The sequence below is a fragment of the Natator depressus genome, chromosome 4, assembly GCF_965152275.1.
Source record: "Natator depressus isolate rNatDep1 chromosome 4, rNatDep2.hap1, whole genome shotgun sequence".
NCBI lineage: Eukaryota > Metazoa > Chordata > Testudines > Cheloniidae > Natator > Natator depressus.
Window position 1 is genome coordinate 85,321,299 of NC_134237.1, and position 26,019 is coordinate 85,347,317.

The 26,019-nt window shown below is 39.7% G+C and overlaps 1 protein-coding gene across 1 annotated transcript; it reads left to right on the forward strand.

The window, feature by feature from the left end:
- The first annotated feature begins 1,571 nt into the window (after positions 1–1,571).
- Positions 1,572–26,019, forward strand: MSR1 (macrophage scavenger receptor 1). The gene is made up of 7 exons (XM_074952055.1): positions 1,572–1,982; positions 4,440–4,626; positions 6,836–6,916; positions 11,846–11,926; positions 15,034–15,087; positions 24,454–24,636; positions 25,886–26,019. Exons 1-7 carry the CDS (start codon positions 1,572–1,574, stop codon positions 26,017–26,019), a joined length of 1,131 nt encoding a protein of 376 aa, XP_074808156.1.

Consider the following 26,019-nt stretch of genomic DNA (forward strand, 5'->3'; position numbering starts at 1 on the left):
GCCCATGCCCCCTGGCCAGGCTGGAAGCTGGAGCCGGACCATGGTAAGAGCCATCCAGGGAGCCTAGGCCTCTTTGGGGAGCCCTGGACCCTGCATCTCTCCTGGGTGGGATGCCGAGGTGCCTGAGAGCAGCCCCTGGCCCATATCCCTGCCCCCCAGGGCACACCTGTTATACCAATAAATTAAAAACCAGCAGGATCTTATTAAAGGGAAAAAGGCAAAATACCACATTTATTGAGAATTCAGAAAGAATCATAGTAAGCAGTTAGTTACAGCTATAACATTCCATTCAATCTCATATTTATTCACACATACATTCATACACACACACACACACACACACACACAGAGGTTCTGCAAAGTTATCATAGTTACCAGCCTTAGAGTTGCTCATGCCAAGCCACTGGCCAGGTGGCCTGGACATGAGGAGGGAGCAGGGCCTTGTCAGATGCTCATCTGATGCTCCTGGAAGTTGCTTTGCAGAATCAGACCCCAAAGTTCTCACTTTTTAGAGTCTCTTTTTATAGGAATTTCTTCCTAGGCCAGTCTGTGGGAATTGCTTCATCATGCTGTTGCTGAATCAATCAGCAGATAGCACATTCCTGACGGCTCCGTGCTGCTAGATGTTATCTTGCTCTTTGGTTCTCCCATTCTTGAGGCTGTTGGGTGGATTCCAGTCTGCCCGCCGGGGGTCCTCTGGTTATTTCCACTTGACGCCTTCTTCAGCCGATGGACACTGGATTCTTAGGCTGGCACCTCCCTGATCATTCAGTTATTATCCACACCAAGCATCCATCCACATACATCCTCTATCTCTATTTTAATCACAATTGTTAATACAACAAAAGGGAGGGGAGTCTCTGGGTGCTGTTTCTGTTGTTAGAGTATTGCTTTGAGTCTCTCTCTCTGTGAATTGCTTTGAGAACAGACTCTGTTTTAGAATGTACTAACACAATTAGCAGCTTGCAAGTTTCACACATAGAGGGAGAGAAACAGTACCAAAAACCAAGAGACCTCTTAATTAGTAATACCCTGGAATTTAAACTATGGGGAATCAAACTCATTTGTGATTTTAATACAGAACTTCTTTAATATGATCCAACACACCACCCAGGGCAGGTGGAAAGTTCTGGCCTCCCCACAGTGCCCCAGGCTCCCTGGGCAGCTCTTACCATGGCCATATGTGGAAGTCCTTGCAGGATAGAGGTTTAAGAACACATACCAAACAATAAATTAGGGTCACTGATGGACAAAACAGAGAGAAAGAGAAAGGACCAGGGTAACAATAAGATCACACTCAGACAGGTGCATGTGGATCTCTTACAATAGAGTTTATTTAAATTTTTTATCATCTCACATGCCATGCCAATTCTGTGGGAACAAAGTAATTTTAACTCATAATATGAGGAATGCTGAGGCCCTGGATAATTTATTTAAGAACAAATTATACAGCCTTGATACTTAATCTATTGATTTAATTATCTCAGTACCCTGCATGATTAAATAATTGAAGAACCTACCAATAACAGTTGCATTTTTACTTGGAACTTTATTCAGTTCACGTATCCGAGATGGAAAAGAACCTGAAGAATGACACTAATCTAGTTAGTGAGAATAACATACAACGGTGCTTCAATGGAGATTGTCCTGGCAAAGCAAGAGAAGGAAAAGAGGAGCAGAGAGAAATCATCATAGCTCACACTGAAGCTTTACATCAAATTGCCAAAGAGATTTCAGAGCTGAAAACTAACCTTCACCAAAAGTCAGAGCATTTCCGAAATCTAAGTACAGCAACTGAACAAAAGGTCTGGGAGGTTGGCCTTCAGATTAACACCTCAACCTTAGCAATGCAAGTCCTTCGGAAGTTGATAGAAGATATTCAGACCTCATTTAGGTTTCTGAATTTGACATTAGCTGAAGTTCAGTCTGCTGCAGAAGAGAGGAACAATAAATACACAGGAGTGTTCCTTAAACAACTAGAGGTAGGAAGCTACATTGATTTTGTCACAAGTTTTAAGGCATTGATAGGATCCCCCATCCACTGGCAAAAGAAAAGGTAACAGCTTTGCCGTGTAGATGGTCAGATTGTTGTTCTTATGACTAATTTGGGAATACATTTTCAGAAGGGCAGAGGGAACAGCTTTTCTTTCTGCAAGTGCAATTTGTATCTACAAACATTCATTCCCATATTTTTGCACCAGGAAAATGAACTACATATGCAAATCAGACAACCTAGACCTCTTTCTACTTACCTGATTTGCACCGGACCATGAGATAATTAGTGCAATTATCCTAATTTTCATCCACAAAAGGAAGGCCGCCCTTTTGAAAAATTACCCAGTCCCAAAGAGATTATGTTGGCAGGTTAACATTTTGTTCATTTACTTTCATCTCAATGGGACTTAGGCTTTAAAAATCCTGCTTGGCACCTATCTGCATATTTAGGGGCATAAATAAAGACCTTTGAAAATCTGACCCTTAGGAACGTAAGTCTCATTGAAAGTCAATGGACTTAGCTTTCTAAATGTCTAAACACTTTTCTAAATGAGAGTTAGAGTAGAAAGCTCCGAAGTAGAGCTTTGCAAATAACTGATGGAAAATTTTTAAAAAAATACATTTTGGGTATGTTCCGAAATGAAACTGTTTCAAATTTTTTGGCAAACTGAAAATTTGAAAAAAAAATATATTTGGAGGCAAACAAAACATTTTGTTTGACCTGAAAGGAAGCATCTTGCTTCATTTTCAAGCTTTCAAAAAGTTTTTTAAAAATAAAAGTGAATTAAATTTCAAAGTGAAAAGTCATTTCAAATAAAAAAATCAAAATGTTTTGTTTAAAAATGTCAGAACAGGATTTTTTTTTCAGAACTTTAGTTTGTTTTTTCAACTGAGACAATTCAGTGAAATGGATTTGAATTCATTAAATGTTTCAGTCAATCGAAATCTGCAGGTTTCAGAGGAAAAAAAGTATTAGCCAAAACATTTCACCCAATTCTACTTCCAAGTTACTGGGGCAGTTTGGAAAAAATGTACTCAGAGACTCTTACTAGTGACTACAGTCCTGTACACTAGTCAATATAAAAATGATCAGACATTGACCATTGATTTTAGACAAATATAATGTACCCTTCTTTCTGCAGCAAGTTTTCAAACATAACCATGCAGGTACTGTACTTAACTAAGTGTTAAAAACCAAGGACCAGATTCTAAACTACACCCTTTGTGTAGTCATTCACTCGTGTGCAAAATGAATGCAAAATGCTGCAAAATTATAATGGTAACACTTCACAATCACTTTCCGCTTCCTGGGCAAAATCCTAAGATGTGGCCAAGATACAGTCAGTGCAACTGAACAGTGGGTGGGGCTTTAAGGCAGCTTTGCATTCCTTCTGTTCAAGAGCCTCCCAGGAGTATGAGCTGATCCCTAGCATAACTTAAAGCAGTTGAGGATCACAAGGACATAGAGGGTATGTTTATGCTGCCTTTAAAAAAACACAACTGGCCTGTGCCAACTGACTTGGGCTCATGAGGCTTGGGCTAAGTGGCTGTTTAACTGTGGTGTAGACATTTGGACTCGGGCTTGAGGTGAGTTTCTAAGAGCTTATGAGGTGGGAGGGTCCCAAATCTTGGAGCCCAAACATCTACACCACAATTAAATAGTCCCTTAGCCCGAGCCCCTTAACCTGAGTCAGCTGGCTCAGACCAGCCGCAGGTCTTTAATTGCAGTCTAGTCATACCCAGAGACTCCCTTTTCCCCAAAATGCCCCCTCCACAGAGTAGGGATGGCATAGAGCTGCTCTGCTTTAAAAAAAAAGAAAGTACTACTCTATATGAAGAACTGAGCCCTAGTTTTATATGGCATTTTGTGAGATAGACTTCAATGGGAGCAGAGTAAGGCCAACGCTGAGCACTTCTGAAAATCCCATCCACCTTTCATTGTGTATCTTGGCCACCTCTGTCAGGTTGCAAAGAATCTGATGTAGTCTCCTAAGAGTTTAAAATAATTTGATACTGTTCTGGGGAAGAATAACCTGATTTAAAATAAGTGAACAACACTCAGATGCATCTGAAGAAGTGGTTTTTTACCCACGAAAGCTTATGCCCATATAAATCTGTTAGTCTCTAAGGTGCCACCAGACTCCTTGTTGGTTTTGAACAACACTGTATTTGCACAAGAAATCCTGAACTGCCAGAAAGTATTATTTCAGTTCTAATGCATCTTAATATCAATAAGGGGCACAAACCTTGCTCAGGGGAATGGTCTTTTCTCACTGGAGTAATTTATTTACTCCCAAGTAGATTCTTTTCTCACTTTTGTTTATTTACCATGTCTATCCCAAAGAATGTAAAATATAACAATAAAGGGGATTACTCAAATGAGTAAGGTCTTGGACCATCAGTGTTAGAATGAAATACCTAATGATGCTAATATATTTTTACAGGATATCACAAACCTGTGGGATAATTGGTACAACACATCAGCAACCATTGTTACCATAAAACAACAACAAAGCAATCTGGAGCAAGAAATTAAAGGCGAAGTGAAACTTTTGAATAATATCACAAATGACCTCAGATTAAAAGACTGGGAGCATTCAGTAGCATTGAGGAATATTACATTAGTGCAAGGTAATTTCTGGTGGTTCTTAAAATAAGAATCGGTTAAAATATTTAAGAGTTATCATAAGTGACAAGAAAGGACAGGGATTAAACAGATAAGGGAAGCTATCACTGTAACTGCTGATCCTGTACGTGCTGTTGTGGTAAATAGAGGACATATTTCTCCAGCAATGTCAATTCCCATAGCTTCCAATCCTGCAAACACTTATTCATGAATTTAGTGTTATGCTCATTTGTGTTTACAGGCTGAAGTAGGTAATAATTATTAGCAAGATTAGAATTGAAGTAGCAAAATAGAACAATGGTCCATCTATTCCAGTATCCTGATACCAGCAGTGGCCTATGATGGATGCTTCATATTTGACTAATGAGGCAATCCTACCTCATAGGGTAAATTCATTCCTAACCCTTGCTGGTGAACCCCGAAGAATGAGAACTGCTCAGACTTAAGCTGATTCATGAGATGCTATTTATTTATATAAATGTCTATTCATTTTGTGAATCTCACTGATTCGCCATTGTGTTAGTCCAGTTTTACATATGTGTAAGTCCTTTGATTTCAATGGTGTTACAACAAGAAAAAGCTGGAACATCGCTGTGATGAGTCAGACTCATAGACTGCTGAAGGCCAGATTCTGCATTGAGAACGTCATGCACTAACTTCTGAAACTTGGCAGACACCCTTTGACTTCAATGGAGATCCACCCACATGCTCCTCAATGCAGGATAATGACCTAAATGTCATTCTTTCTGACTATTTGCCAAGGGAACTAAATGTCCATGACTGTCTGGGTTTTTTTCTCCATTTTACACTTAAGTATTTTTCAGAGAGCGTTGGTCTTGAATAAATGGAAAGTTATACAATTAAATTTGTAGATTAAAAATGCAATTATAGGCACACATTGGACTGCACATTCTTTTAACTTTACTTCCCATAACTCCAAATGAAGATGATGAGGATAATTGTCACATCAGGGTCTGTAAACTGATTGTTCCTGAGAGAGACAATTAATGTGAAACAGCAAGAAACAATTATCAAGAAGTAAATGAAAGCATGATCAAAGAACAAGTAGAAAAAATAAACATTTTTCCAGACTATTTTCTCATGAGATCAAACTTTTTTTTCGAATTCTCAATGAAACAAAAGAAAAAATACTTTAAATTTTTCAGTTTAAAAAAAATCCAAATCTCAATTTCATGTTTCTTGTTGTAACAAAACCACCTATTATGGTGTAACACTAACATGAATAATATACAATGTGCCCATCTAATGGTAATGTTTAGCATTGCAAATGTTTTGTGTTGCTCTGGTTGGTTATGTCAATAACTTAACAAGGTCCTGCAATGATGTTGACACTGTTAGAGCATTAAAGAAATTAGACTAGTTCTTATTGGAAGCAGTGTGAGAATGTGCATTTGACATTGCACGCTGCAGGTTCACAGTAGCAAACTGCAGGGTTAATTTAGTCTTCCAAAACAGAAAATAAACCTAACCAAATTAACCCTACAGTTTGCTACTGTGAACCTGCAGCGTGCAATGTCAAACGCACATTCTCAGACTGGTTCCAGTAAGAACCAGTCTAATTTCTTATATATTTATTATTGCAGTTGAGTTATACAAGTATCAGATCTTACGCTGAAAACATATGATAAAAAAGCAATTATCTTCCCCATTTTTTGAAAACTGAACAGTTTGCACTTTTAGAAAGAAACCTGAGCATTTACAATGGAGTAAAATGTTTTTCAAAGATCATGTAGTTGCTTTCCTCCTTTTTATTATATCCTCTCTGTTGAATTCTTTAGGCATCATCTTAGTAAATACATTTTTATATGTTGCTTTGAATATTGCTATGACAGTGCACTTTTTCACTCAATTGCATAAAGTATCTATGCTGTTTCATTTTCATCCTCTTCCCTCGCCTTTAGTTCTTTTCCTCTGCATTCCACCAAAACATGACCTTCTGTGTTTCAGGAATCAAGGTTTTAGAAACTCTAACCTCTAGGTCTTTGGTTAAGGGTCCTAAATGGGGGCTATACCATGTTTTCTATCACTTGCATGCAGTAGTATCCCTATCAGTGTTATGGTGGTTGAACCACCACAATGGCAGATTGCTCTTTTTCTGAATATTGCTAATGAAAAGTGATAAGCCTATCCTTTCGTGTATGTAATAAATTCATGATTTACAGTAATGGTGTATCATGTCCAATTTTTTTAAAGGTCCTCCTGGGCCCAAAGGAGAGAAAGGTGATAAAGGTGTCAGAGGAGATCAAGGTGTAGAAGGAGTTCGTGGGCTAAGAGGTACGTTGGCTGTCATATAATGAATAATCCTGGGAACAAGGTGCACGTACTGGATACTCAATAAAGTCACGCTTATGATCATGTGAAGTCCCAGGTAAAAGGTTAATTGTTGAACTCTAAACCCTATCGGACAGAAAAGATTTGCTTTAAATTCAGAAAATATGAACTATTCTATATGGATTTAGTTCAGATTAGCTTGCTGAACAATCTTCCCAGCTGCCTAATAACTGGTGCAACCAGCCTGATAACTGTATGTTGGTGGTATCTAGTGCATATTGAACACTTGACTTTGCTTATTTTTTTTGTCTTAGATGAAGATAAATCGTTTCATTTTAAAACCACAAAAACAAACAAAAATCGCCAATAGGCTACATCGTGTGTGTGTGTGTGCACGTGTGCGTTTTAAAAGAAAACCCAACAGATTCGGAGAAATACACTAAATAAATATCAGACAGACTCTAGCTGGATTCTATTTCTCTAGTGATATGATGTACTGGAATAGATCTGTTTCAACTCACTGGATGTGAATTTAAATGCTGAGTAGAATACAAATACCTTTGCTGTCAGCAACTGTATGTAGTTTATTTGGAGCAAGTCTTGGTTTTTACCATTTTTCTATATGTTTTATTTGCTAAAATCTATAGCATAATTAATAAACTTTAGAAATTAAAGAAGATAAAGGGAAAGATTATTTCCTTCTAAAAGAATAAGAGAAGACAGTGAGTAAAATAATTGGCTCTTAATTCCTCATAAGTATCACAAAAACCCTGGGTAGTGTTTCAAAGCAAGGACTGTATACAAGACGATGTGTTTTTTACTTTGCATATCATCTCATGAAGCTAGAAAAAGCCCAAATATGTAGCACTACATTATTTTCATCATCTTTGATTATGTAAATCTCTTTCCATCCTTGATCAATGTATTGACCAGTCCAAGTTTAATTAGTTTAAAAGTTTAAAAGCAAGAGTTTGGTTCCTGACTGTCCTTCTGATCATTTTGCTTAAGAAACTAATGCATCAGCTGAAAGCCTATCTATGGGGATGCTTTGTCCTTGAATATTCTGCCAGATTAGCTTTATCCTGAAGAGTCAGTTTACATGACTGCACATCTGTGGATCTTGACAATAGTGCATTAATGTCATGAGCAAGGGAAGTAACCAGTATTATATCAAAGTCCACAACCTTTGCTATTATCAAGGCTCTGTCAGCATTTCCATTATAAACTACTATCGCCAAAGCTTTATAACTCAACCATAAAAGGACAGTCTGGATGACAACTTGCAAATGGTTTCATTTTGGGAGCATCTTTTTCAGCTGTTCCTAAACTTTACATTTGCAAAATAAAAAGCACCAATATTTTACCTTTTGTTGTTGTTTGTTTTGGTTTGTTTTTTTGGAAGATGAGGGGCAAGGCAAAAGAGATTCTTGTAAATGAAGTGTGAAAATGAACTTTTTAAGTGTCTTAGATTGCACTGATCACACAGATTGGCCTTGGCTTAATTTGGAAAACCACAGAAACAACTACAAATGATACAAAAAGTGTCTTCTGATTATTTTCAGTGATAATGGTTCCCAGAGTACTAACTCTGAATACCTGCCTACTTGACCCATCTACTTTAACAATTACAGTAACTTGTTATATGAATGATGTAACAGTAATAATCTATGACTTTCAGTGATGTTAATGGGAGGTCTGCACATGGCTCAAGCATGGTTTATGACTGAATATGTTTACATGTCAGAGCATGAAAACACCAGTACATTGAAAACTCTCCTACTCCATCTGTACAGTACCTAGCACATTGGGGCCCCATTCTTGGATGGTCCTTAAGCACTACTGTAATAAACATAATTTATAATAGTAGTGTTAAAACCTATACCAATGTTTAGTCCACTAGGTTGTTTTCCGTGGATGTTGACGGATTAATCTCTAACAGTATGAAGTAGTTTTATCTCTGGTATTTGTAAAAATTGACTTCATTTAAGGAAGACAAAGAGGGAGATCATTTGAAATTATGGAAGGAAGCAGAGGCAGATACATCATTAACAAGGCAAAAGCAGCTAAAATCTGTGGATCTTGTATTAATAGGAAGTCCTAGATCTCTTAAAAACTATGGGGCAGGTCATCAGAAAGTGTAAATTTATATAATACTCTGATGTTTTATAGAGCTATGTTGATTTACACCAGCTGCGAATTTGGACCTATGTATGTATTCTGTAAAATGTATTATGAAATCAAGGGTCAGAACCTTCACTGATGTTAACTGGCTTAGCATTATTGACTTCAGTGCAACTACACAATTTATACCAGCTGAGCATCTGGACCTTGATAGTAACAGCTGAAGAATGTACAATGTGGGAATGATGTAACTCTACATTTCTGAAACATCTACCAAGACCAAAACTATTTCCTTTGAAAAAGGAATAAAGGAAATTTAAAATCGGTTCATCTTGTATGCTCTAGCCATTAGGAAGAAAAAAATAATCTTTTCTAGCTATGAAAAACAGGAAATTAAGTTCAGTTAAAACTCACACACCAGTTGACTAACTAGGAACCTATAGTCTAACTTAGTTTGTTAATGAAAAAAGAAAAGGAGTACTTGTGGCACGTTAGAGACTAACCAATTTATTTGAGCATAAGCTTTCGTGAGCTACAGCTCACTTCATCGGATGTAGCTCACGAAAGCTTATGCTCAAATAAATTGGTTAGTCTCTAAGGTGCCACAAGTACTCCTTTTCTTTTTGCGAATACAGACTAACATGGCTGTTACTCTGAAACCATTTGTTAATGAAATCTCCCAGGAACGGGGAGAGGTGGATCTCAGGAACCCATCCTAAACTAAGGTAATCAGGAGACAGCAAAGCTACAAGTTTTTGCAATTTTGAAGAACACAGAGCCAAACAGAAGGAACTCTATATATTTTCCATATATAATTGGGGGGAGAGGGGAGTAATCTGGTGGTTTGCACAGGTAAAAAACACTAGAGAAGAAGGAAGTCATGGAAACAAACATGGCCGTAAACGAATAACCAGAAATGGCTATAATGCTGTCTGAAATAGCAGGCAAGTCTGATATGGCTACTATTCTGACTGGAATATACAAAGCAGTGAAGGCCTTAAAGAAATTGTCCACAAACCAGGAGTGATGACCAAACGTTAACGTTTTCTTTTGCTGAATGAATGTGATTATTAAAGTATTCTATTAGGCATTAATTTAGAGACACTTAAGAGATATTATTATTATTATTGTTTAAAACAAATTATGCAGGGAGGGACAAAGGTTGAGAAAGCTTTTCTTAAATGTAGAATCAGAATATTAAAATGCAGGAAAATGGTAAGTGCATAATGTTGGGAAAACTCTTCAGTGTCTGAAGGACTTGAATCCCTTCAGCAGAGTTTCTTTGGGTATTAATATGGGAATTAATACAATATAATTATCTGATAAGATATTGGACTGTGTACTTTTTCACAGCACATCCATCTCTCTTAAGCTCTAGTGATAAAAGTATGCTATCTAGCCTTTGACAATAAGGCCTGATCAAAGTCCATTAAAGTAAATGGAAAGAATTATGGTAGAGTTACAGATCCAAGGAATTACAGACCAGTCAATTTAACTTCAGTAGCTGAAAAGATAATGCAGCAAATCATTAAGCAATTAATTTACAAACACTGAGACGATAATAAGGTGATAAATAACAGTCAGCATGGATTTGTCAAGAACAAATCATATCAAACCAGCCTGATAGCTTTCTCTGACAGTGTATCAAGCCTTGTAGATGGGGTGGGGGAAAGCGGTAGACATGGTATATCTTGACTTTAGTAAGTCTTCTGATACTGTCTCACATGACCTTCTCATAAACAAACTAGGAAATACAACCTAGATGGAGCTACTATAAGGTGGGTGCATAACTCGATGGAAAACCTTTCCCAGAGAGTAGATATCAGTGGTTCACAGTTGAGATGGAAGGTGTCAAGGTTCCTTCCCCACTCTGAACTCTAGGGTACGGATGTGGGGACCTGCAGGAAAACCTCCTAAGCTTACTTTTACCAGCTTAGGTTAAAACTTCCCCAAGGTACAGATTATTTTACCCTTTGCCCTTGGACTTCCACTGCCACCACCAAACGTTTATCTGGGTTTATTTTTATTAGGAAAGCGTTGTTTGGAAATGTCTTTCCCCAAAAAATCCTCCCAACCCTTGCACCCCACTTCCTGGGGAAGGTTTGGTTAAAATCCTCAGCAATTTGCATAGATGACCACAGACCCAAACCCTTGGATCTTAACAACAATGAAAAAGCATTCAGTTTCTGAAAAGAAGGATTTTAATAGAAGTAGTAAAAAGTAAAAAAGAATCACCTCTGTAAAATCAGGATGGTAAATACCTTACAGGGTAATTAGATTCAAAACATAGAGAATCCCTCTAGGCAAAACCTTGAGTTACAAAAAGACACACAGACAGGAATATCCATTCTATTCAGCACAACTTAATTTCTCAGCCATTTAAAGAAATCATAATCTAACGCATATCTAGCTAGATTACTTACTAAATTCTAAGACTCCATTCCTGTTCTGTCCCTGGCAAAAGTACCACACAGACAGACTCTTTGTTTTTCCCTCCCCCCAGCTTTTGAAAGTATCTTGTCTCCTCATTGGTCATTTTGGTCAGGTGTCAGCGAGGTTATCCTAGCTTCTTAACCCTTTACAGGTGAGAGGATTTTTCCTCTGGCCAGGAGGGATTTTAAAGGGGTTTACCCTTCCCTTTATATTTATGACAGAAGGGCATATCCAGTGGCGTCCCATAGGGATCAGTTCTGGATCTGGTTCGTTCAATATCTTCATCAATGATTTAGATAATAGCCTAGAGAGTATACAACAGTGATTTTGTCCTGTAATATTCAGTCTTGCACTAATTCATTTCTCTGGTTTTGCTAGGTTTTCCTGGAGCCAAAGGGGAAGTTGGACAACAAGGTCGTCCTGGAAATCCTGGACAAAAAGGATCAAAGGGAATTCCAGGTATAGTGACTATAGCTAGCAATTAATAGCAATATAGACAAGACATTCAAGTTGAGGTATTTGTCCTGACTGGATTTAAAATGATCCCAGCAGAATTTTTTGATAAGATCAGACCTGATCATTCATCTCAAAAATATCTCTCTTCTCAGGATGGATGGCAAAGCTTAAGTAACTATGGCCCTCAATTGCACAATGTTTTCCCCTCCTCTAGTCAGCTATAAAATATAAAGTACTATAAAAAGAAAGATCATGGGGCATACTCCAGCCCTGAGCCATCTGATTTCCACCACTCTGGCAGCACAAAGTGGGCAGAAGGCCAACTTAAACAGCTGTTTGGGGATTCCCTCAATGTAGGACCCCTGTACGATAACTAACCCCTTCTTGACATTTGTATAAGGGGCACATCAGTTACCCTGCTTTGGTTTGGAAGGGGTTAAAAACAGCCCTGGGAAAGGGCTGCCCCAGGAAGCCAATCACAAGCAGGCTTGAGGCAGCCAATCAGGGCCTGACTGGGCCAATATAAGAAGGGCTCCTGGGGAGAAGGAAGTCAGTCTTGCTGTAGCAGTGGAATAAGAAGGACCTAGCTGCCTGGTAGACACAGGGATACCTGGAACACAGCAGTACTGGGAAAGGGCAGGCTGAGCTGGGGAGCTCTGGCCTGGTGACCTCCTAGGCTGAGGTCTTGCAGCAAAGCCTGAGGAGGTACTAGGGCTGCAGGGAAGCAGCCAGGCCAAGAAAATGCAGCAAGTCAAACCCCCTTGCCAGTGATGAGTGGCAATTTCAGACTGAAGTTTGCCCCTGAGAGAAGGGGCAATTTCAGACTGCAGTTTGCCCCTAGATGATGACTGGCAGTAGCCACTGAGGCAAGGTGGTATAGGGGGTTGAGGTTCCCCTGGGAGGGGAGACCCAGTGTGTGGGAGGGCAGCATCCCAAGGTAAGGAACTCTAGGGTCCAGGAGGCTCACGGGGCCAGAGGTGGTGGAGACAACAGGGCAGGTAACTGAGGGTAAGAAACCAGCCAGAGGAGGGCGCTCCTGAGCTGGATGAGCTAATTCCCAGACTGACCAGCAGGAGGCACCACTCCGGTGAGTGCTTTGCCTTACTACATGTAGACAATTATGATAAATTAGGTACTGTTTCCTTTACACCACAATAAGTCACTTTATATAAGAAATGACAAATAGCACACTGAAGGAAAGGGACATTATAGAAAAGGGGAAAGAGAGTTACAAAAGAATGAAGAGGGAGAAAGAAAAGAGCCACACAAAAAAGGAGACACAAAGAATCAGAACTATTTTTTATTTTATTTTAATTTTTCGGAAGCTGATTACTTTTTTATTTGTACATAAAACTATATGCACTAGTACACTAAATACTAATGCAAGCCATTATCATATGGACTGAGTTGAGAATGCTGCTCCATAAATACATCCCAACATGGAGCCAACAGGAAAGTTGCTGAGTGTTCATCATTTCTGAAAATCAAGTCACTTATTTCGGTACCTAGAAAGGATTTAGGAGGCTAACTGCAGGTTCCTATTTTTGCACTTCTCAAGTAGGCATTTTTTACCACAAATTCACTGGAAATGTGGCTAGTGTTATCCACAGTTATGCATTTATTTTGAGGGATTTTTTTGGGTCACAATGTTATTTTGAATGAATTTTTATCTTTAAATCTAATTTTCTTAACATGCAGTACCAATATTCACAAATAGCTTCCCTGTTCCTGAGAAGTTTTACACGTAAATTAAATCATTGTAGAAACTTCAGGAAAATCAAACCCAGAAGAAACCAAAATCACTATTGTACACTAAAGATAATCCCAAAAACTGAAATTGCTCTGTCAGTGGTAGGGTTTGGGTGCTTGGCCTGAGAGATCCCCTCCCTAAGAAAAACAACATTTTTTTTCTTCAGATGTTGTGGATGCTGTGGGTAGAGTGAAAGGGAGAGATCATCTGGGGTGTCTGTTCACCCTTCTTATAGTTCTGTCATCTTTGAGAATCATCCCAGCTGAGGTTCAGGAGACCAAGTCTGTGTGGATGGGAACCCTCAGCTGTGTCTTTGTCAAGATGTAGATTTTCGCTCATGTCCTCTTTCCTGCCAAAGAATGGCCAGTTAACCAGGTGATGGTCCATTTGATTTTGTTGACACCTGGATGAAGCACTGGCTAGCCTTTTGTCTCTGGGGAACTAGTCTGTGGCTGCTCTCCCAGACGTGGAACATGTCTTAGTAATGCCATGCAGAGGAATCATATAACTTTACATGCAATGTTGCCATACATATTTTAGCAGGACGATAATGATCAGCAAATTATGAGTTTTCAAATGATACCTCACAAGGCATACTTTGTACTACATTTATCATAGTCCTGGAAAAGGGGTGAACGTAGAGGTACAGACTGTCACAATGATTCACACTAATGTAGATTTACTCCAATGTAGCTTTACATGGGTTTCAAAACAAAGTTATCTCCATCCGTGTGAGTCACTATTTTACATCAGTACATCATGTCTGGTTTTTCACTGGTCTAGAAAGTCTGAGTCTACAAACAGCAAGAAAAAAATATCTCTGAGGTATGAACCATCCATTCAGCCTAATGAGGTATTACTGCAGAAACTTACTGCCATGTCAAGCTCCTCCGCAACCATGTGAGCAGAAGACTCAATTGGGGGTGGTGTGGGAGAGCTTTTGATGCCACTAACCAGTGTGACTCTGCTGTGGAGGTATAGTCTTTTGCACCCCCAGAGTCTTTTGCATAGGTGGGTGACCATTAAGTCCTCCTTCTCTGGGACTGATTGAAACCTGTCTAAAGAGAAGCAATGGTAGTCTGGGAAAGGAGGGAGCTCCAGTCTCCTCTAAGAGGATTCATGGTAATATCCTGATAGCTGTGCAGAGAGCTTTTCCTGGTGGAATGGGGGCCATACGGGCCCACAGTGAGTGCTATGTGGGGATGTACCTAGGGCACCAGATTGACTTACTCAAGTCCTGAGAGCTGGTAAAAATGTCCCTTTCAGAAACCTCCCTTGTTTGACCCTCTCAATGGATTTTGCACATAAATATTGTTACTAATACAGGTCTTTTTTATCTTCACCCGCACAACTGATTTAGGGCCAAAAGGGGAGAAAGGAGACAAAAGCGGAAGTAGCAGCACCATTGCAATATGTAAGTAACACTTAAATAGTTATTTGATTTAAAGAGCATGTATTTTTCTGTTTTTTTCTCTTTACTTAACTTGGTAAGTGTTCTTGTAAGAAAAAACGTGCCGCTGGGCTTAATGTGGGCAGGCAATATGCAGGCTTCTACATACAAAACTCTGGCTCTATAACGTAGTCCTGACCTACAGTGACTCCATTAATCCAGTACCGACCCTTTCTGGAACAAAAAAATGTCAAGAAGTGTGTCAAACTGTTTTGTGGCTTTAGTCATATGGATATCCACCAAGATCTACACTTGGAACGCTGAGCTCCATTCAGTTGGAGCCTACGTGGCAGATCTCAATGGAACTGAACACAATAGTTTATTTATTTAGTGTTCTGTGTGAAAAAAACCTTTGAGCATTGACAGAAAGATCCAACAGAAATAACTGCGAAAAATAAAATGTGATTAAGTTAAAATAACAGAAAAGCATGGAATTTTAGTCATTAGATGGTTTGGCAACTGCTGCTAAAGAGTAGGTAAGAGTGAGGACTGCTGATATTGTTTCATACTAAAACCATTGATCTCTTTCTGTAAGATTCTCACATTACCCAAATTGCAAACATGCATTTTTTTTTTTCACCTGGTGTTTGGGAGTTTAAACTGCACCTATGGCAGTTCTCTGGGTGGGAAATCATTGTATTTATTACCAGGCTTACATTACTTTGAACAAAGGCTCAGACTAGTATTCTGTTTGCTCTAAATAAAGTTGGACAAATATCAAGTACAAATAATATGCCAGATCCCACGCCATGACAGAAATGCTTCTAAATCACCTTTATAAAGTGGCCGGTCTCTGCACCATGTTGGCCCCACAGTGCCAGTTAGCACAATCTGAAGATTAGGAGCATATGGCTATAAGGGTTTATAGAAATGATGCAATCAAATAGAATTTTATTTAACTGCAGAAGCTTGTTTCACCCTTAAGATCAAACACCGATTTCTGTTTCCTTGTAGAAAGCAAGGAGAACTACCGTCACTTTCCTTGCTGTCCATTTTTAAACAAAGATAAAATGAGATTCAGTGATAGGATATATTTTTTTTAAATCTCCAAGACAGTTTAAAATAACAAGAGAATGAGAGACATTCAGAATATAAGTTGTGGTTAGTCAAATAAGACCACACATTCCACTCAAAAGCATAAAGTTAAAGTGATTAAGAGCAATCTGTACTTCTGTTCATATTTCAGCGACTGAGAATCAAATGGTGGAATACAATCTATTTTGAAATATAACCATACTCTTGCACTGTAGTGCAAACATCAAATATAAGCTTGTAATATTGCAAAATACCTCTCACCCCCAACTGTTTCTACAAGGATTTCATTTCAAGCAGAAAGGCAATTTTAAACCTTGCTTTATTTACTCAGATTCTTTAGCTTTGTAAAGAATATACCCACTCAATTAACAACAAACCTCCACAACTAGCTCCTATTGACCGATTTACTGTACAGAGGATAATTCATTTATGCCATCTGGCTGGAACCTCTAACCTACAGTCTCAGTAATGGGTCTTACCTAATTTATTTTCAGGGTCAGTATTTTCATGATGTAGATTCAGCAAGCATAGCCTTTGTTTCTCCTTGGGCTGACAGATACTTTTCTGCACAAGAAGTCTGGAACCTCTCACCCAACTGGAAATGGAGCCTTTATAGCTAGTTAAACCAATCCACGTGTCAGCCAAGCTGTGCTCGTTGCAGGATGAGGTTGAGGGTGGGACAAAGGTACGTCACTTCTGTGTTCCTCCAATCCTTGTGTTTGCAGGGAGCTAGATTGTCCGCTGGCATAATTTAGAGGAATCTTAGTACTTAATACTGTTTTAATTGACTGCTTACCCTAACATCAGCAGGGGCAATTGTGTCAGCCAGGGATCACCAGAACCCAGCTCCTCCCTGCTCTACATGTCATCTATACTGACAGGGGTCAGAAGCAGGGGGCAACAAGTAGTTACACTAGCTCCATTGTATATAGGGATTCCACTGCTGGGATCCTGTTTGTGCCACTCTGATGGTACAAAATGTCACAGTTACAGAGTAACCTGTCCCCTTCCTAGTCTCTCTGAGTACACCCTTCATGCCTCAGGCTTTTACCTGTCCGAGGGTGGAATCACACAATTCTACTCTGAGATCAGGCCCTGGACTACAGTTCCTGGTGTATCTATAGTTCTTACCCTACAGGTCCAACTGAATTCAGACACCTGCAGTTCTTCCTTTCGAGAACCAGTGAGCAGTGGCATCTAGTGACAAAACAGCCTTCTTAAAACAAACTACAGTTTGTTTTCACAGTAGGAACAAAGTATTGAGAGAGAATTTTAAAAACAGTCTATATGCATGTCTATCTTACCCACTGGCTTACCATCCTCTGTCGATAACCTAGCCAGGCCTAACTTCTTCAGATACTCCCAGTGGGTTCCAGTGTCTCTCTGGCTCCCCTGAACAACTACCTCGCTCTTTCTTCAGAGTTCCTTTTTAAACTCCCCCATGGTATTCCTGGGCCATTTCCAGTCTGGGCATGTTCTCTTTACAGCTCTCAAGTGTTTGCAGTGAAATGGCTTATCTTGTTTTTTCTGTTCCCTCCTGCTTGGTTTTTTTTTTTTTTCAGATAGCCCTCCAATATATTCATACATAAACAGCCCAATAACCAGGCCAACATACAATACTCATAAATTATTACAGAGCGGCTCCTAATCTGTCACACAAAGTTCACATAATGTGGTACATGATCTTGTCCTCATTTTGGTTTTGGCTTGTATAAGCACCCTGCACTCAGAACGGTATGAAATTCTTAGATCTGCAAAACTGGGCTGGCAAATCTCATGTGAACAGCTTTTGTCATAGACCAATCAGAAACAATCCGTAAAGACTGGAAGTCTCAGGGGGACAAGTCTGTTCTTATGCAAATCCAGCCAAAGTTCATCTGGAGATTGAGAGAGATCAGACTTTGCCCATGGTATTTTGTTGCTTCCAATCTGATCTGAACCAAAACCCATAAGTACAAAGCTAAAATAAATATTAAAAAGTTAACCAACATATCTGAAACTTCCAAAAAAAGTTCAATTCAGATTTGGAGGAAAGGTTCCTGGGGAAGGAACAGGAAAGTCCTTTAGCCATTTTTGTTTCCCCATCCTCAATGCAGGCTAATGTGTCATAAGGCTAAGAAGTGACTGTTCAGTATGTCATGGAACATTAAAAAATAAACCAGAACTTGGAAGCAAGAACACTGAAAATGTAGGAGTCTAACCAAGGTCATTTGAGGAAAAAACCCCAAGAGAGAGATGACCTCTGACGTTAACAGTATACCTCTTACCAGATCACAAATCCAGGTGTCACAGTCTGAGTATTAGAGTAGACCTTATAAATAAAGGGGTGGGGGAGTTGTGTGTGAGCAAAAGACCCTGAACAGATTTCATAGCAGAGGGCAGAAGCCATCAACAGAGGACAGGACAAAAATGTCAGACTAATAAAACAAAACACTATTGTAAACACAGGATAAAACATGATACCCAAAAACTGCCAATGAGATGTCTTATAGATCATGGGAACCTGAAGACAACAGAAAAATAAAACATATTGAAGATGTCACACTACAAGGAGATTTAGGGACCTCCAATATCAGGGTGTTTCTCAAAATTGAATCTGAACAACAGAAGGGATTCTTCTCGCCTTTTAAAGGAAAGCTTTAGTGATCACTAATTACTTTTAAAAAAGGAGGACTTGTGGCACCTTAGAGACTAACAAATTTATTTGAGCATAAGCTTTCGTGAGCTACAGCTCACTTCATCGGATACTCACAAAAGCTTATGATCAAATAAATTTGTTAGTCTCTAAGGTGCCACAAGTACTCCTTTTCTTTTTGTGGATACATACTAACATGGCTGCGACTCTGAAACCTGTAATTAGTTTTAATACTTTAGATAAATAATTACTAAGAGCTAGATCATAGGTAGGAAAGGGAGTGCGTAGCTGCCCTCTGTGCTTGCATGGCCTATATAAAGGCTAGGTAGAATCCCAGTCCCTCCTCTCAGGAGAGCACAAGGACTTCTCTTTAATGTGTGGAGCAGAACAGGGGAGATAAGAGGGAGGGAGAATGGGCAGACTTCAACTGGGCTCCTCATGGGTGCAGGAACCTGGCTACACAAATCTGATTGCAGGACTGGGGCCCTAGTTAGCAACAAACAGCTCACACATCAAAAAACACAATCCAGGTTTTTTTTTAATCTCTGGATTTATACATATACACTAGGGGAGGCAGAAGGTGAGGATCATCAAGTCACAGCATTTTTGTTAACCTTTTATTTAAGCATCTGATCCTAGAATTGATCCAAATTCAAACCTCCATAGACTGCTCTGGAAGTTCTGTGCAACATCTGATTTCAGATTTGGCTGTGTGTATTTCCTTGTTTATTTTTTATGTATAGTTCAATACCAAAATATTAATAATCAAATAAATGAAAGTATGTAATTAAGATATGGTCTAAAAGAGTTTAAATCAATTTGTTTGCAATGCAAAATGTTATCCTGAAAAATGCAATTACAACTCTGTTTACAAGTCACTAGTAACCTTTTTATTAAAATCTTTAAGAGTATGGTAATTGGATGATTTTCTTTCACAGTATGGTGGTGGGAAAAGTCACTAATTCATATCCTGCAGTTTAATGTCTGACTTGTGTCACCTCTCTGGTACATGTACTTAGAAAATCTCAAAGTATCTAATTATAGCACCTGCCTTGTTCAGTGTTTTGTGATCCGTATACAAATGTCTCGACTTGCTGCGTAAAGAAATCTTCAAAAGAAAAAGGGTTTAGGGAAAGCTTAAATCAGCATCCTTTGGTTTCTTCCATGCTGTGACATTTATCTATGGAGTTAAGTCATCACATAGTAATAGCTTAGCATACAGCGTGGGCTAATTCTATATTTAGTGATGCCATGAACTAGTAGAGAGAGATTCAAATACTTAGAAAAAGCTGTTGACTGATTTGAATGACTAAAGCTTATGTTTTCACAAAGGTTAACAGGAAGATCTGTGCTGTGATAGATACCAAATCCCAGTTCCATTTAAATTTTAGTGGGGTAAGACGAGTAGATCCTACCTGCAGAGGGGAGCCGATTTTGGATGAGTCACCCAGTTCTTCTGAGACATGTTTTAATCATAGAATCATAGAATATCAGAGTTGGAAGGGACCTCAGGAGGTCATCTAGTCCAACCCCCTCTCAAAGCAGGACCAATCCCCAACTAAATCATCCCAGCCAGGGCTTTGTCAAGCCTGACCTTAGATATTTTTAAGGAAGGAGATTCCATCACCTCCCTAGGTAACGCATTCCAGTGTTTCACCACCCTCCTAGTGAAAAAGTTTTTCCTAATATCCAACCTAAACCTCCCCCACTGCAACTTGAGACCATTACTCCTTGTTCTGTCATCCGCTATCACTGAGAACAGTCTAGATCCATCCTCTTTGGAACCCCCTTTCAGGTAGTTGAAAGCAGCTATCAAATCGCCCCTCATTCTTCTCTTCCTCAGACTAAACAATCCCAGTTCCCTCAGCCGCTCCTCATAAGTCATGTGTTCCAGTCCCCTTATCATTTTTGTTGCCCTCCACTGGACTCTTTCCAATTTTTCCACATCCTTCTTGTAGCGTGGGGCCCATTGTAGTGTAATGTCACCTTCGACTTTATTCTAGTTCATCCAGTCCACTTAGCACAACATAATCCTGGAAAGATTCCAGAACACGCCTAAAGGAAGTGGAGTAGCAGTGCCTGTTCCCCTCCAACTTCATGTGCCTCACTCTAGAAACAAAAATCCATATGATTTCCATGAAACCAGAAATAAAACCTAAGACTTGTAGTGATTTACAGATGTCCAGATAAAGAACTTGCTTATTGGTTGGAAGTGCTCATGGACCTTCGGGTCAGCATAAGACTAGAATTCCTCAGGTTCATTTTTCTTAGACAATGCCACAGATACACTAGTATCCAATCTCTTCTAACCACATGGAAACCATGGGTTTCACCTGGGCTATCTCTGACCCCCATGCTCAGATGTCTCTCACATTCTGGATGGTTTGCAGTCTTGCATGAAGACGCTACACTCAAAAAAAGATGCCCACTGTATACAATAGATAGCGGCCACAAGACAGATTCTCCACTGCCTGGAACCTTGTGTTGGCATTTATAGTCTAGTTCAAAACAGTCCAATGTGATGCAATAACCAGGAAAAGCCTTACTAAGAAGGATCCAGTGATGTGAATGCAAGCAAAAACCTTGAGCCAAGTCATCAGTTAGTTACAATTGAACTGTACTAGATAATATCTAAAAAGAAATTGGAGCAAGAGTAAGAGAATTAGATATGCAATGGCCAGCTAAGCATGTTTGTAAGAATGGGGACATAGATTAATAAGTTCTGCAGCCAGCATTTTAAAGAGACTGTGTCACTTTAAGATTGAAATAGAAACTGATCACAGGTAACTACTCTATGGGCCTGATTCTCCTGCGTTATAAAGCATTGGGTACAAAGGGAATAACTATTACTGGAGATTTAACAGTGTAAGCAAGGGGAGAATCTGGCTCTGTGACAGAACAGTGGGAGCTGATAGGTTGCATATTTGGGATTAAATAAAACAGTTGTATTTGAGGAGCGTTGCATGAGATTCCTTTTATACCATTTACATGGCATATGGCAGGAAGCCTACACAGTGATAGTTTACATGCACAGTGTGGCTGACATGCCCCGGCCCCACACCACTCCCAGAAGCGGCTAGTGCTTGCAGAGAGAGGCAGGGATGCGTTGGCTCCTTCCAGGAGCGGCATGGTGATGGGGTAGGCAGGGAGCCTGCCTTAGCATCAGCCACACTGTGCTGCTGACCAGGAGTCACCGGAGGTAAGTGCCTGAGCCCCCTCCTGGAGCCAGCACCCTGAACCCCCTCCTGCACCCCACGCCACAGCCCTGAGCCTCCTCCCAGAGACAGCAGCCCATACCCGCTCCTGCATCCCAAACCCCAGAGCCAGCACCCCACCCCCTCCTGCACCCCAATACTCTGGCCCAGCCCTGACCCCCCTCCCAGAGCAAGCACCCCATACCTCCTCCTGCACCCCAACACCCTGCCCCAGCCCTGACCCCCCTGTCCCAGACCCATCCCTCTGTACCTCTTGCACCCTAAAACTTTGCTCCAGCCCAGAGCCCACACCCCGCACTCCCCTCCCACACCCCAACACTCTGCCCCAGCCCACAGCCCCCTCTAGCACCCAAACTTCCTCCCAGAGCTTGCACCCCTCACCCCCTCCTGCACCACTCCCACCTACCCCAGGCTCAGCCCAGAGCCCCTCCTACACTGCGAAACCCTCAGCTCCAGCCCAGAGCCCACACCCCCTCCTGGTGAAAGTGAGTGAGAGTGGGGGTGGGGGATGGAGTAAGTGGGGTGGGCCTTTGGGGAAGGGGCGGGGCCTTGTAGAAGGGGCAGGATAGATCCTGGGTTGCCCTTAAATTCAAAAAGTGATCTTGGACATAAAAAGGTTGGAGACCACTGGTTTACAGTATGTCTACCTTTAAGCAGTATTATCAGTCTCTCACTTTTATGAGCTGAACGGATTTACGGCGCACATGCTTCTATCTTTTATGAGTAGATTGGAATATGAGATGAACCATGCTGCAAATACCCCTCCTTAACGGCATGCTAAAGATAGATGAATAGGCCCACAATGCTTCATAGTAAAATAATAATTCATTTTGGTTGAGTTAATGAGGTGGTTTCATAAAACAGATGAATTATCCTCAAGATGATGTTCTGAGATTCCAAAGAAGTCATCTCCAGCAAAAACATTTTTTTCTATAGTGTTTCTAAAAAAAAAAAATCCAGCTCAGACAAACGCAGAACATATAGTAAATAGAAGGTCCCCAGTACTCTTCACTGTTACTTGAAAGTATTAATCCTAACATTAAAGAACAAGCACTGTGTGTTAAATAAATAATAAAAAAACCTCCTAGCATTAATGCTCATATGAGGATCACTCTCAGCTTTGGCAGTGTCATATCATGCAGTAAGTGAGGCAGTGTCTCAGGAGGTAGCTATTCAGGGCTTCTAGTTCAAGACAAAAATTGTGAATTCCACCTATAAGCCAGAAGGAAGCCAATGCAGATCCTGGAACACTCATGTGACATGCAATGTGGGAGGCACTGCTTAACACAGCTGCTTCTTGCACCATCTTCAGTTTCCAGCTGGATTTAAGGTATAGGTCTGGGTAGAATACAGTGCAGTAAGCTATCTTTGTGAGAAAAAAAGCATAGATAATGGTAATAAGGTCTACATGCACAAGAGAGAGTTGCAAGAATATCGGGGGGCGGGAAACAGCTGTGTTGCTCTTTGCTGTTACCTGATCTAACAGAAGTTGGGAATCTAATCAAACCTCCAAATTGAGAACACAAACACATACTTGTCATGAGAAGGGCAGAAATAATCCTTAGCAAGGGATTTTCTCTCACCTATGCATTTCACTTCTGTCTTATGTTGATTAAACCTCAACCAGTTATCATTCTCATCTGTGCCTAGTCTCTACAAGACACTGGATGAGAGGCTAAGCTGCACCTATAGACAAAATGGAGACCATGAGCTGGGCACCAACAGCATACTGAAAACATCATATTCCCTGTCTCCTCACTCACCCTTTGAACAGCCTTATATTGCACAAGATGGGTAGCAAAATGGAACCCAGGGAAAGCCCAAATGAGAGCATTCTGAGAGGGGGGAAAAAAAGCCATTGCACAAGCCTGGTCTATGGGACTACTCAGACAGGAAGGAACAGAGCAACAATGTCCCCTGGTGAATTGACAAAGCCTCATAGATCAGCAGCATCAAAGGCAGTTGACAGATCTAATAGTATGGATACTTGAACTACACCAATTGCAAGTAGCTCAACCACATACCTAGTACTGTACCCAAATTAACAAAGATCATGGAAATCCATTGTAAGAAGATTAGCAAGAAGCATTTGCAATTCTACATTTTCATTGGCAAATGGTGATGTCATACTTTACACTTCTATAAGATTCCATCCAAGGACTGCAAAGGCATCAATGATTCAAATTGCCCAGCAACTCGTTGAGTTAGGCAAATATTATCCTTCATTTTACAGGTTTTGAAACTGAGACATAAAGAGGCTAACTGATTCCCCAGTGTCACACAGTGAATTTCAGGAGCAGTGACAGCACCCCCAACTCCTGACCTCCATGCCTGCATTCTAACTCTTTATTACATATGATTGAAACCCACTGAAATATTCCCTGTATGAATCATGGTATCAAGTTTGTATCTAATCAAACCCTACCTTTATTTTCTCCGCCCCAGCTTCCAGTATTCAACTTGTAGGAGGACATGTTCCTAATGAAGGTAGAGTGGAGATTTTTCATGCTGGAGAATGGGGTACTATCTGTGATGACCACTGGGATATTCGTGATGGAGCTGTGGTCTGTAAGAGTCTGGGGTATTCAGCAGCATCTAGAATTCACAGTGGTGCCTATTTTGGACAAGGTACTCAAACTAATTTTTAAATTCATATAGTCTAGGTATCCTTTATATCTCCCCGCCATGCACCCTCCTGCCCCCAAATCACAGCTAAAGCTGGGTAGCTAAAGAACTGTTTATGGAACAGTAGCAAGATAAGATTCATACAATTAATTGGATTTTCAAAGCCATGCTACTGATTTTTAGGAAAGTAAGTTAAAGGGCGTATTTAAAAAATAATGATAAAATAATTGTTTTACTAAGAGAAAAGGACAGACAAGTAGAAATTAACCATCTGTTTTATCTACAGCAGGTTAAGTAGTCAGTCCAACCCACAAGGAGTATTCTCCGAAACATGGCATTTTACTCAATGTTTTGCTTATATAAATAAACTTTATAATTATAAACTTATAAAGTTTTTATTACAATTATATAATGCATATTGATGTGGTCATATAGATAAGGTTATAATGTAATTATTGTCACAGTATCTGAGAGCCTTTCAAAGAAATCACAACCAAAATGGACCAGATTTTAAATTCATTTCTTCTCTACTGTTCCCCCCCCCCCACTGCCCAGGACTACTACTATTTCTCTCTCCCACCACACACACACATATATATATGTGTGATAGATATAATTTGAACAAATCCTTGTACGCCTAGGAATCTATGGGGTTTTTTTTGTTATCTTCATGATCATCACTCATGACAGCCACAGAGAGAGATCAAATCCTCAAGCTCCAAAACCCAAGCACACCACCACTTAAAATGAAGAAAAAATTTTCACAGTATAGGGTCTGTGACAGACTCTCAAATCCTGACATCACTGGTGAAAAGAAAAATATATGTTTCCAATAGTGAAGTTAAGCTTCATAGTGGGTACCAAGTGGGTCAGTCATTTCACAACCAAGGTAGTGTGCTCTGTATAAAGAAACCTAAATTAATTAGACCCATTGCAATTAATACCCAAAATTTTAGAACTATCTCCCAATCAAAGAATATTTTCCAAGTTTCTGGATTTTGGATGTCAACTTAGTTTGGTTATAGGGAACAATAGGTGCCTTTAAATACTTTAACACAACCCATTTTAACAATTTTACTGGGATATTTATTTAATCTGTGGCATTTTAAATTAAGTCAAGTGTTATATTTAACTATGTTATATGCACCATCAATATTCCTGGTTATTATATATAAGATGTACAAATATTTAGTTTCATGTAAGAATTATCCTTCTGAAATATATATGAGATAAATTATTCTTAACATTGCAGGTACTGGTCAAATATGGATGGATGAAGTTCTTTGTTTTGGCTATGAAACCTCTGTTGAAAATTGTATATTTAAAGGCTGGGGTGTGACAGATTGCAAACATGATGAAGATGCTGGTGTCACTTGTAAAGTTTAA

Coding starts and splice junctions, on each gene's coding strand:
- MSR1 (XM_074952055.1), top strand. CDS start 1,572: ATGGAAAAGAACCTGAAGAATGACACTAATCTAGTTAGTGAGAATAAC. Junction 1,983..4,439: donor TGTTCCTTAAACAACTAGAG/GTAGGAAGCTAC, acceptor ATATTTTTACAG/GATATCACAAACCTGTGGGA. Junction 6,917..11,845: donor AGGAGTTCGTGGGCTAAGAG/GTACGTTGGCTG, acceptor TGGTTTTGCTAG/GTTTTCCTGGAGCCAAAGGG.